Here is an 11,315-nt window from a genome sequence, read left to right as displayed (position 1 = left end):
TTTTAAAATTAAGTTAAAATTATTTGGTAAATTTTTTTTATAAATTTTTTTTTATAAGTTATTAAATTTTTGTTAAAATTATCATAAAAAATATTTTTTTTTGTTGAGAAAGTAATATTGTAATTATTTTTAACAAATGAAGATATTTTTAAAACAAAAATAAAATTCTTTTTGTATTTTTAAAAGAAGAGAAAAAAAAACTCCTCATTGGAGCTTTTTTTTAAACTCTTTTCTTAAAAATTTTGTTCTTAAAAAACAACTACTTTTTTTTAAAGAGTTTTTCAAAAAATCATGCTTAATCCTACTTTTACTTTTAAAAAATAAATACACTGAAAAAAAAACTAAGTCAAACATGCACTTAGTATAACAACTACTATTAGTATTAAAGGGTGTAGGAATATTATTATCATCATCTCATTCTTAGAGCCAAGCGGAGCCAGACCTTGATAGCTGTTTTGACAATGGTACAACGTCTTCTGTTTGTTACATTGCAAATCGAAAAACAAGTTTCAAAGGATATTAGTAATGAAGCGTTGAGACTTTTATTGATACAATAACAGCAGCATATATTCCATGATAAACCAAACCACTCACAGAGAATATGATTCCTTCGCTGGAAAGTGGTAACAAATTTAAAAAGACATTGACAGGATTCACAACCATTTCCGTTTGTATTGGAGCTAAATTATTCAAAGTGATACCCAACACAACGCTTCTCATCATCAGCTGACACCATAATGGAGCCTTCAATCTGCCCGAAACTAACTACCAGTCCATCAGCCTCTCCATAACCAATTTGACAACTGCAGGAGCATCGACTGTGACTGCCACCTTCACCGTGGGTTGATCAGACCACTCTGTAATTTCAGCAAACCTGGCCAAATGGATCACTCAGTAAGGAACGCAACAGAGATGATACATCATCACAGAATTTGAAGGGTGCAACTGTACATGTAGGCATTCTATCCTACAAATATCTCCTATCCAGGAAAGCACAAGGAGACCTTTTGGTAAGGCAATAAGCACAAACAAGAAGATTTCATATAGACTTTGTTTTCTTCACTTGTATTACTTAATTCAAACATCAAAACTTTATAAGTAAATTCATAAACTGACATGTCCTCTGTCAAGGCTGCAACTATGATTCTGCAAGGCTTACTCCTCTTTCTCTGCAGTCAAATGCTGCTCAAATAGGCCCTTTTTAGTTACTCAAAGGAGTCAGTCTCCTTTATTTAAAATGATTATTAACTGTTTTATTCTTAACTATTAGCTGATGCAATTAAAGATTCCAGAAACCCACTGTCGCAATTAGCATACTTTGGCTTTTAATTTGGATAAAGATGCTTTGAACTTAGCCATCAAATTGCAAAAGAAATCAAACTAAATCGTACAAGCTCATTTTAGTCTCCTCAGGTTTCAATAACTATATTTTTGCTCACCTTTCAAAAAATAAATAATAATAATAATAATAATAATAGTAATAATATTGTTGCTCAAAGAAACACAAAATATCTAACCTCTTCTGCTTGTTGTATAATATTGTCAGTCCTCTTGTGATGCCATTTGTTTGAACTCTCACAGCACCCTCCATATAAGTAAGAAGTGAAGGATTAATGGCTGCAACCATGGCTGTTGGATCATGAAGATATACACCTACAGAATGGTTGTAAATAAGGCAAAGGGTCATTGTTCTGCTAGATTCCCTGAACAGCATTAACCAGTTCCAGCACACAAACCTTTTGTGCTGTATACATCATGATGATAACTGAAGTACACCTCTAATATCTTGCACAAGTACTGAGCAAATTTTCCTATTGACCTCGCCAATTTGTCGCGATCAGCATCTAATATGTGTCAAATTTTATTAAAACAGAAGCAAACAGAAAAACAAAATAAAAAAATAAAGGAACAAAGTTCCATAAAACTAGAAATATAAGGTGCATCAATAGATCTACTAGTTAATAAAATGGTCCACTTTAAAAAATATATATATATTGACATAAAACGAGAAGAATGCCAAAAGAGTACCAGTCAAAACAACTTGATGAGTAACATTTATCCCCACGGCCAAAACATCTGCTCCACTTGTGAACACAATATCTGCAGCATCTGGGTCGCCGAAGATCTGGTTTTCAATTAACAGGTCGGAACAAGATGCATAAGACAGAGAGTGTGCAAACATGACACTAGCATACGAAAATATTGAAGTGTCACAAATTGAATTAAAAAGTTTATTTTCAGAGTTTTTTCATTTTCATGAGCTCCACCTTCAACTGTTGAAATCATATGCATACCTAACATCTAAAGAAGTAAAAATTATAACGATTAGAAAGAACTTGAAAAGGCTAATAAGCACATATTATTCTTCTTACAGTTGCTATATTATCTGCAAGTTGGAAGAATAAAAATTAAATTATATAAACTTTAGTCTGATAAATTGAAGTTTTGGAGACAGCAAAATAGATGCCAAAGCGATGAGAAACTTACATTGGCCTCAGCTGCTGGATTCACATTGCCATTTACTGCAAAAGCGCCACCAAGAAGAACAATTTGCCCAACGTTTTTAGTAAATGATGGATCTAGTTGAATAGCCTGCTCCAAATAGAATCTATTATGGAATATTATGGATTTCATTTATAAAGGAAAAGAACGCCACAATTATAGCAAATGATCAAGAATCTGACCAGTGCAATATTGGTTAGGGGACCCAATGCCACCACAGTAACCTTCCCAGGATAAAGGTTGGCTTGCTCAACAAGAAAAGCAGCGGCTGACATGTCAATAGGCTTTCCTTTTGGTGGAGGGAAATTTTGGTTGCCAAGCCCATCCGCACCATGGACAAAATCAGCAATGCGAAGTTTTGTACCTTTCTGGTTGTAAAACTATTCATCAGTTGGATATAATAGAACCAGACAAGCCGTTCATAGTTACTATATGTACGCAAAAGGTAACACAGGAATGACATCCATTAGGTCAATTCAAGTTGTCTTATAACATCAAAATACTTAGAGATTTATAAAAAGTACCACATTCATTTAATGGAAATTAACCTTCAAATTCAGAAAAGCTTTATGCCCCACGTGCATAGAGCTGAAGAAACAACATAATAACTGGAGCAAACCCCAGCCATGAATTTAATTGATATTACCCCTTCTGAACACATACATTTTTGAAACTAGATTTTCTTTATAAATATTTGTTTAAGAGAACAATTTAAATCCAAGAGAAGATGATTGAAGCTCTTTTGATAATAACTTGGAATAAGATTACAAAATTGTTAGTACATGCAACCTGTCAAGACTTCCGTCATCTAAAGGTATGGACTTTTTTTGCCTTTGCAAAACACTTCTAAATAGAACCAAAATTACAAAATATAAATGCGAATAAAAATATCTCATGTACATGCTCTCCTAGCTTGCAGGTTGAACTCAAACAAAGAGAGGGTCAAGGATGGTGAATGAACAATGGAAATCTTAATCAACCAAGAAAATTAGGGAATTGCTGCGAGGGATGAAAGCTCAATAAACAAAAGACACAACTTTGGAGGTGCATTAAGGAATAAGAGCACATACAGTGATAGTAACATGGGATCCTTCCGCCACAGGGATATCAGTTCTGCCTGCAACCTCTAACTAGGCGACATGAACTCGATCAAAGCAAAATCCACATCAAAGCTTTGCCAACTAATTTTGAAAGAAAGATAAATCAAAGTAGAAAGAAGGATAGGATACCAAATGTAAGGCATTCCTAGTGGCCAAAGTGGTGTAGACATTGCCATAAATAGTGGTGAGTCCGATGACCTCCACTTCCGGAGACCTCAGTGCCAGAAATATTGCCATGGCATCATCTGCATGCATCCGCTCAAATCACAAAAAACGAAGATTGACAAAGCACGTTATCCCAGCAGTATTTGAAGTAACAACAAAGAAAACAGTACAAGGAAGTAGCTCCATAGATGCTATTTAGAAAACCTAAAAGATGCCCAGATAAGATCATTAAATTTGTAAGATTTCTACTTGTAATCGAGAGTGATAGGAGATGGTTACCAATGCCTGGATCAGTGTCAATGATGATCTTCTTTGCTTCTGCTGCTGCCATGGTAACCTAAGGTCCTCAGCTGTCGGTCAATTCCGGATGTGATGAATTGATGATTGCTTTAACGGACCCGGAGTAGTAACCTCAACCTTGCTTCAGCCTTCAGCCCAATGCGAGTGTAGTCAAAGCCCAGTTGGCGGCTCAAAAAAGGATTAAAGGCCAGCACTCAGCAGTGGCAATTCCAGTAATTAAGTACAACAAGGGGCCCAATTGTAGGCAAGTGTAACCCCCATTTCCGCCTCACCTCCACTGGCTTTCAAATCAAATCACAAGATGATAGATCTCAGTCTCACTTCTCACTCTTTTCTTCTTCTTCTTATTAGCAGTGTTTCTTTCTTTTTGGCTACACTCTTAGTTCCTTCATGCACGAAAGTTTATGTTCTTGTCGGAATGAACAGATCCTCCTCATCATCGAAGCCCCATAACCATAAGAACTGGTCTGAGTCGGAGGTTCCGAAGACAAAGGCGATGAAGAAAAGGAAGGAGAAGCAGGGGTCTAGAAGAGCATTCCAACATGTCAAAAACACCGCCACTAGCAGCAGCAGCAGCAGCAATCTTTCTTCTTCTTCCTCTGGTTCCATTGAAGCACCAAGGGGTTGTCTCAGGTTCTTGCTCTCTCACTCTTCTTCTTCTGCTAGTACTACTAATATTAAAACCCCTTTCAATCGCAATTGTCCCACAACAGCCCATCTCATCTCCAAAACCCCCAAATCTGCCCCCATTTCACGCCCCCCTCACTCCAAACCATTCCCTTTTATCAACCAAAATTCTTCTTCCAAACTAGGCAGAGTTAAGAAATCCCAATCTTCCAAGAAGCCCACTTCAGAAACTCCTCCTTTTTTGGATTCCAATAATGCCGCTCCTGAAACCGAGTCGCTTTCTGTGTCTCAAGACTTGTTAAAGCTGCCTGAGGAGGAGCTCCAATTCACTCCCGTGGCTGTGAGTAAGTTCACAATTCGTTCCGCTTTCGATTGTGTAGCTGCTGTTGTTGATAATCATAAGAATAGGCTTATCGATGATGACAAATCAAAGGCTAGCTCTAGTAACTCTAAAACCCCACCAATTCAGGCTTCATTTTCTCCGGAGATCCAATCCACCGCCACCACAGCAAATACTCCTGCTTGCTATGGTGCTGGTCATCTCATTTCTGGGGTTACTGACCGGAGAAAATGCAGGGCCAGAGGGGTTCTGGCTGTAGCTCTAGGGGCTGCTAATGATATGTCGAGCGATAATTCTAACAGTGCTGACCGCGAAAAAGATTATCCTACAGGACTTGTTAACAGATCTAGTGTTTCCAAGCTCTCTTCACCTGCTGAGGCTTCAATGCACTGGCTTTTGTCTCCATGTCATGAGGACGACGACGATGACAAGGAAAATTCTGCTCCTTTGCACGGCTTGCTCGAACCTAAAACACTTCCGTATCCTTCCTCACCTTTATCTGATCTTGGCTTATCTTTGGATTTGTGTAGCTTCAGCAATAACACAAGCGATACTTCTAATAGCAGCTGTAATAAGTGCCAAAGGAGCACAAATAATATGCTTATTTCCACTCAACTTCCTCATTTTCAAGTATGTTTAGATTCTTTAAGTGACTATGCTCTTGTTTCATCTTCTCCAAATGACACGCCTTATTCCAGAGCTGTTCCCTTGAAAGAAGAGGCAAAGTACTGCTATAATATTGAAGGAGGATGCTCTCCATTCTCTACGGATACATTAGGGAGTGAAAATGTTATGCAAACCCCAACCTCTGATTCAAGCTTGGAAAGGCATGCTGGGATGTCATGTTCAAGTGCAAAGGACCACAAGAGATATCACTTTCATTCTGATCAGCTACTTTCAGTGGCTGGAGATCTTGGGACGGAAAGCTTGTCTCCCAAGAGACGTGTATCAATATGGGATACAACCAGTTCTAGTTTTCAGTTCGATCGTTTGACTACACCTTCCAATTCCATGGAGCTTCCTCCGTTTCAGAAAATTCTGGGTGATCAATCTTTGTGGACTTCTAATTCTACATTCGAGAATGTGTCACAATCACAGATGAGAATATCCTGGAGAGAAGGATTAGTAAGTCGGATTTTTGAGATGGATGAGCTTGATAGTTGCAGATGCCTATCAGATGAAGAGGAAGAATTAAATGTGAATAGCGGTGACCCACTTAAACCCTGCCAAAGTCTTGAGATCAATGTTGATGTAGGGAATGTTCCAACTTTAAAGAATGGTTTTGGGTCTACTGAATTTGTACATGGTGAAAGCAGAGAAAAGCTTCAGTCTCCAGTACAAGGTTCATGTGCAGAGTCGATTAGCACTGATGGAGGTGCTTTGGCTCGTTCAGAGGATTCAGATTGGAGTCTTTGCTACAAGAACAATTTGTTTGAAGTATAGTTCATGATCCTTATTTCCACTTGTGTATGTTAAACCTTTGGCTCTATTGAATGAGTATTAGTTTCCCTTTGATATTCTTCACTTATGGAATTGTAGTCTTCACTGTAAGCTATGGAACTCGTTTCAGACAAGCATTTTCATCTCTATACACTTGAATGAATGCTAGGTACTTGATACATAATCTTTAGTAGTTGCTTATTTATGGAGAACTAATGTGGCAGTGACAGATACTGGTGTAACCAAAATTTTCTGAATGTGTAAGTCTCCCGGTCTTTATTTGAGTGACCTGGAACTGGAACTGGAACCTGCAGCCTACTCTTATGAAAAACTCATGATTTGATGAAAATATGAAAGATGCAAAACCTTACACCGCACCATGCCAGGCCCAAAACAATTGGCTATAAAGGAAAACAATGGACCGCATAGCCTGATTGATAGGTGGCAGCTGGAGGCTGAAGGCTGAAGACGGCGTCCATGCATGTCACATCTCACCGGGACATGTCAACCAGATGTGACTCTTCACCAAAACTTTGCTTAATATCATATCATCTCTACTTACTATAATTTTATATCTTAATTATTTGAATTGAATTGGTATAAGCCTTAATTCCACCATCTTGTTTACGAGCGTTTAGTGTTTGCCGCCATTGTTGACATTACTCCAAATAGAATACAACATTGCAGTGTTTTTTTTTTTTATGTTAATAATTATTAGACAATCGCAACGCAGACATTTCTTCATCTTGATTTAGTTATCATCTGTGAAGAGTTAATACCAATGTTTTTTTTTTTATGGTTTTTCTCTTTATAGTAAGCTTTTCCTTTGCTTATTACACTACGTAACTCCCCATATGGGATTACTACTAAATAAGATTGCCCCATATACCTTAAATTACTTAAGGTTAGTTAAGCGTTAGTGTATTATTAATCAATCAATCTGCTTAATAATAACTCAAAAAATTTTAAGTTTGAATCACTATATCGTAAAATTAACAAGAAAGTAATTACAAATTTTGAAATCGTTGCTAATAATAATACAAAAAAAAAAACCTAAAATCGAGTATGTGATAAGAACAACAGAGAATTAATTTAAAAAAAAAAAGACTATATGTTTTGCTATGGACAAAAGGGAACTACGCTAATGAATCAAATTAATTAAAGTCTAGCAAGAGTTTAAATTAACCAAATCAACATCAATCAATGCCATTAAGGTAGGACCATATATAAGAAGTTCAACTTAGAGAGTAGTTGTAGTAATAAAATTTTAAATTTGTCAATTAATTCATGGAAAAGGTTTATATTAAAAAAAAATCAACATGTTATTATCATGTATGGAAATTGGGGGTAGATATACGTAATTAAGCTCAAACGAGTCGACTAATGATATATAGGTATATATTCAGTATTTAAAATAGAAGAATTCCTAACAAGAAACTTGCTGTATTTTATATTGTGCAAGTTTATAATCATAAGCTTCCATCTAATGCTTGGTCAATGGCAGCATATCTCTTAAGAAAGATTATTACTTTAATTTTATATTGATAATTATTCTCCGCATTTAATTTAAGGATAGGGTTTTGCTGAAACAAGAAAATAATTGTACAGTGTGTATAGAGAGAGGTTGGAAACTTCTGAATCCGATTTAGGCGACTTCCTGGGATACGTCTACGTTTGAAATTCAAAATGACGTGTTAGACTTGCCACGTCAAAACTTGCTGTCCTACACTGTATATTTCATAATTCCTCACCAACCCCAATACCCCAAAAGTCTTCCATTTCCAAGTTCCAGCCTCCTCCACAGAATTTCTTCATCAACAACATTTAGTATTACTACTTTGGTTTGGGAGGCCAAGTCAAGAAACCACAGCTATGGAGGGTCTCATCCCTCTGGTTTACAGAACACTCAAGAAGAATAAAACTCGCCGCCAATATCAGTGTCTCTCATCTGGTGCAGCTCAAACTTACAACATTGCAGACTTCGATGTTGATGGTCAGAGTCCTGTGTATATGAAACCTTCGACAGCTGAAAAGAGTTGTGGTCTCAAGACACAGAGAAATGGTCACCGCCGTCACGTGTCTATGGGAGATTTCTCCATGGGGTACTCATCGGCGGATGGCATGAAAACTGGTGCTTCTCCAACTCCTCCTGCGCCGAAACTTAAGAGATTTAGGAGCCATAGAATGTTTTCATGTGTAACCGGCGCCTAAGGGTATAGTGCCAATACATTTGTTTTAATTGCCAAGTAAATGTTAACAATACTTTGCTTTAATTATGTTATAGCTTCCCATGAAAAGGTAAGTAGCTTTATCCTGATCCTGATCAATACTCGTTGCAAGCACTATTAAGAGAATTAGTATAGTATCTGCAATGGTTTTGAGGTCAACCTGCCATCTGTTGTGAGCTGAAATTCAGCAAAAGAAGAAGATTTCTAGGATGTACATAATTAATCTGTTTCATTTTCCGTCTTAATTTGCATTCAACCATGCTTTTTTCCTATTCTGATTCTTTTCGTGTTTGTTCATTTCAAAGACAAGGGGAGAGGAGGGCCTTGCAACAAGCAGTATGGCTTGGGCTATTAGAATTTAGAGCCGAGTCCAAACAAGCATATTCATGCATCTACATATATAAACGTTCTGAATCTAAGCGGTTAGGCTGCCAAAATTATAACGGCGGTGTCTATACCTAGGACAGCACAGATAGCTGTAATCCCACCATGCTCCGCCTCTCACAGGAACCAAATGAAAAACCAACTTAGCAACTTATGTTTTTAACTGTATTTTTTGAATCATTCGCAGGGGTGTATCACTTCCTTGTGTTGTTAATACTTTAAAAGAAAAATTTGAGATAAGTGGGTGGTTAATTATGGTATATTATATATGCAGTATGCCTCATTTACTGCCTGTACAGGACATATGCATCCCGTGCTTCAACTTGTGCTTGGACAGCAAGGGGGCAAACTCAGATTTCCAAGTTTCAATCTCAATTCAGACAAACTCGACAACACGAGTTAGAAAAAGTCATAGTCGTGGTTAAACAAATCAGCCAAATGGCCCCCTCCGTCTAATACCGAATGAATTATTCTTCAAAGTTGTCTATTTCTTTGTTGAAGACATCATGGAATTGGTCCAATTCCTACCCCAATATCATCAACTTAAACCAATAAAGGCTTAAGCCTTATATTATAGTGTATAATTAATTATAAAGCAAGACAAAGCTAGTAAATTAAGGCACACAAAACAAGTGAATCTCAGATATTAATTGGAGCCCCAAAGGCAGCTTGTAATGTTTTCTTTCATTCACCAATATTATTCATCCTCCAATCCTGTTGTTTCTGACAGATTTTTACAACATTGTCAGCATTTTGAGTATCATTGTTTTGAACCTTAATTTCTTTTTGTTAGGTACTCCTTATGTCTTCCATGTTTGTGTTATACTTGTTCTTCTTGGCACTTCTCATTTTCTGAAATTTTCTCCTTTCGAGATCTCACATGAATGAATCCTTTGCTTCTTAATTTAATTCTCCGCAAATTAACCATTTCTGTAATATCACTGTAAAAAGAGACAGACAAATTAAAGAAGAGTACAAAAATTTTCTTTAATAAGCAAAGTTGAAGCAAATTTTCCTCTTATTGTCTTTAACCTGACCTGAGATTCGTTACAAATAAAATCAATCTCGAGTTGCGATATATATATATATATTACAGATGGTACAAGTATGTGGTAGTGGTTCTTGTGGGGTTTGCAATAACAATGAAATAAACCGGCTGCCCTTTCTCCTTCATCATTTTCCAAGTATGCCTATTTCCCCTAGCCGTATGCATAAAGATGATCCCACTCATTGCTGGTATCTTATGCCATCAATGTCGAGCCTGATTCTCAAGACAAGGTAGCCCACCAATGCTTGTGGCTTGTGGTGACCGGTGACTGGTGAGATTTCCAGCATTCTTGAACCCTGACAAGCTCCACAGTCCAGACCTAACAAAAGCCTTCTCCATAAACTCTCTCACATAATCGCTGGATTTTGCTGAGCAAAAAAAAAAAAAAAGCGCTGGCCTCAACAATCATCGTATTTCGGTAAACGCTGTGCTGTAGACATACCTTGCTGCTTCTCATCAACAATAGGAAGATCCATGAGATGACGGCCAGTGTTTACTATATAATGAAGAAGATCCAAACCAAACCTCCTTCCTATCCTAATCTTACGGTGACTGGATTATAAGGCACGACTTAGCCGTTCTGGTTTGGATTGAATTTAAGATTGTCACGAAAGGAACTTTGGCTTGTCATGGAAGAAAGAGGATGAACCCTGTCAAGTATAGACTCAGAGCAGTTCCGTTCTCATTTCAACTTATTTTTCAATCATTCCTGTTGTGGTTGTTCCATTCTCATTTCAGCATATAAATTCACTTGTAGTTGAAGGTGGTTGGACTTTGGTTTCTGGTTCCAAAAACTTGTTTAAAAAATTTCCAATCCATGCATTAATTTGTAGCTGCAAGCAGTACCCTTTAACCCCCTTTACTGATCTCACAGATTAAAACAACAAATAATGTCCCAAAAATCAAATTCTGGGGGTCATGTTTGAGATGAAATAAGCTTGGATGATTCCTTCCTGCCATGCACTATGCAAACTTGGTGCTGTGAAATAATATAGTAAGATAAACCTCTTAAAAGACTACTCTATTTATGATAATGTGTCTGTCACGCCCCAGACCCGAGACATGACAGACGCCGCATACCTGTAAGGTATAATCCCACAGACATGCAAGGCTCTAAAATATATATCTTAAACTATTACTAAAAGAGACTAATATACCTGAAAAATTTAGTGATTATAAAC

The 11,315-nt window shown here is 37.1% G+C and overlaps 3 protein-coding genes and 1 long non-coding RNA gene across 6 annotated transcripts; 2 read left to right on the top strand and 2 right to left on the bottom strand.

Moving 5' to 3' along the window:
- On the bottom strand, positions 377-4,205 carry LOC18597399 (probable uridine nucleosidase 2). Of its 2 annotated transcripts, none has more exons than XM_007026423.2 (9): positions 4,047-4,205; positions 3,732-3,847; positions 3,573-3,632; positions 2,685-2,870; positions 2,488-2,592; positions 2,029-2,125; positions 1,737-1,844; positions 1,518-1,653; positions 377-874 (listed from the first exon to the last, which is right to left on the bottom strand). In XM_007026423.2, exons 1-9 carry the CDS (start codon positions 4,096-4,098, stop codon positions 766-768), a joined length of 969 nt encoding a protein of 322 aa, XP_007026485.2. In that variant the 5' UTR covers positions 4,099-4,205; the 3' UTR covers positions 377-765. The 2 variants fall into 2 exon arrangements, with proteins under 2 accessions (XP_007026485.2, XP_017977371.1); XM_018121882.1 differs by having other exon boundaries at positions 3,732-3,857; positions 4,047-4,203.
- LOC18597398 (suppressor protein SRP40) lies at positions 4,347-6,623 on the top strand. 2 transcript variants are annotated; one of them, XM_007026422.2, is made up of 2 exons: positions 4,348-5,038; positions 5,366-6,623. In XM_007026422.2, the coding sequence occupies exons 1-2, from the start codon at positions 4,369-4,371 to the stop codon at positions 6,475-6,477; spliced, it is 1,782 nt and encodes a 593-aa protein (XP_007026484.2). In that variant the 5' UTR covers positions 4,348-4,368; the 3' UTR covers positions 6,478-6,623. The 2 variants fall into 2 exon arrangements, with proteins under 2 accessions (XP_017977370.1, XP_007026484.2); XM_018121881.1 differs by having other exon boundaries at positions 4,347-6,623.
- On the top strand, positions 8,347-8,685 carry LOC18597397. Its single transcript, XM_018120868.1, has one exon. The coding sequence runs from the start codon at positions 8,347-8,349 to the stop codon at positions 8,683-8,685; it is 339 nt and encodes a 112-aa protein (XP_017976357.1).
- On the bottom strand, positions 10,087-11,168 carry LOC18597396. Its single transcript, XR_001927867.1, has 2 exons — positions 10,577-11,168; positions 10,087-10,502 (listed from the first exon to the last, which is right to left on the bottom strand). It is a non-coding gene; the product is annotated as an uncharacterized LOC18597396 (long non-coding RNA).

The sequence above is a fragment of the Theobroma cacao genome, chromosome 5 (genome assembly GCF_000208745.1).
Source record: "Theobroma cacao cultivar B97-61/B2 chromosome 5, Criollo_cocoa_genome_V2, whole genome shotgun sequence".
NCBI lineage: Eukaryota > Viridiplantae > Streptophyta > Magnoliopsida > Malvales > Malvaceae > Theobroma > Theobroma cacao.
Note: the sequence above shows the minus strand (reverse complement) of the source record. Positions and strands in the feature narration are given on the sequence as shown.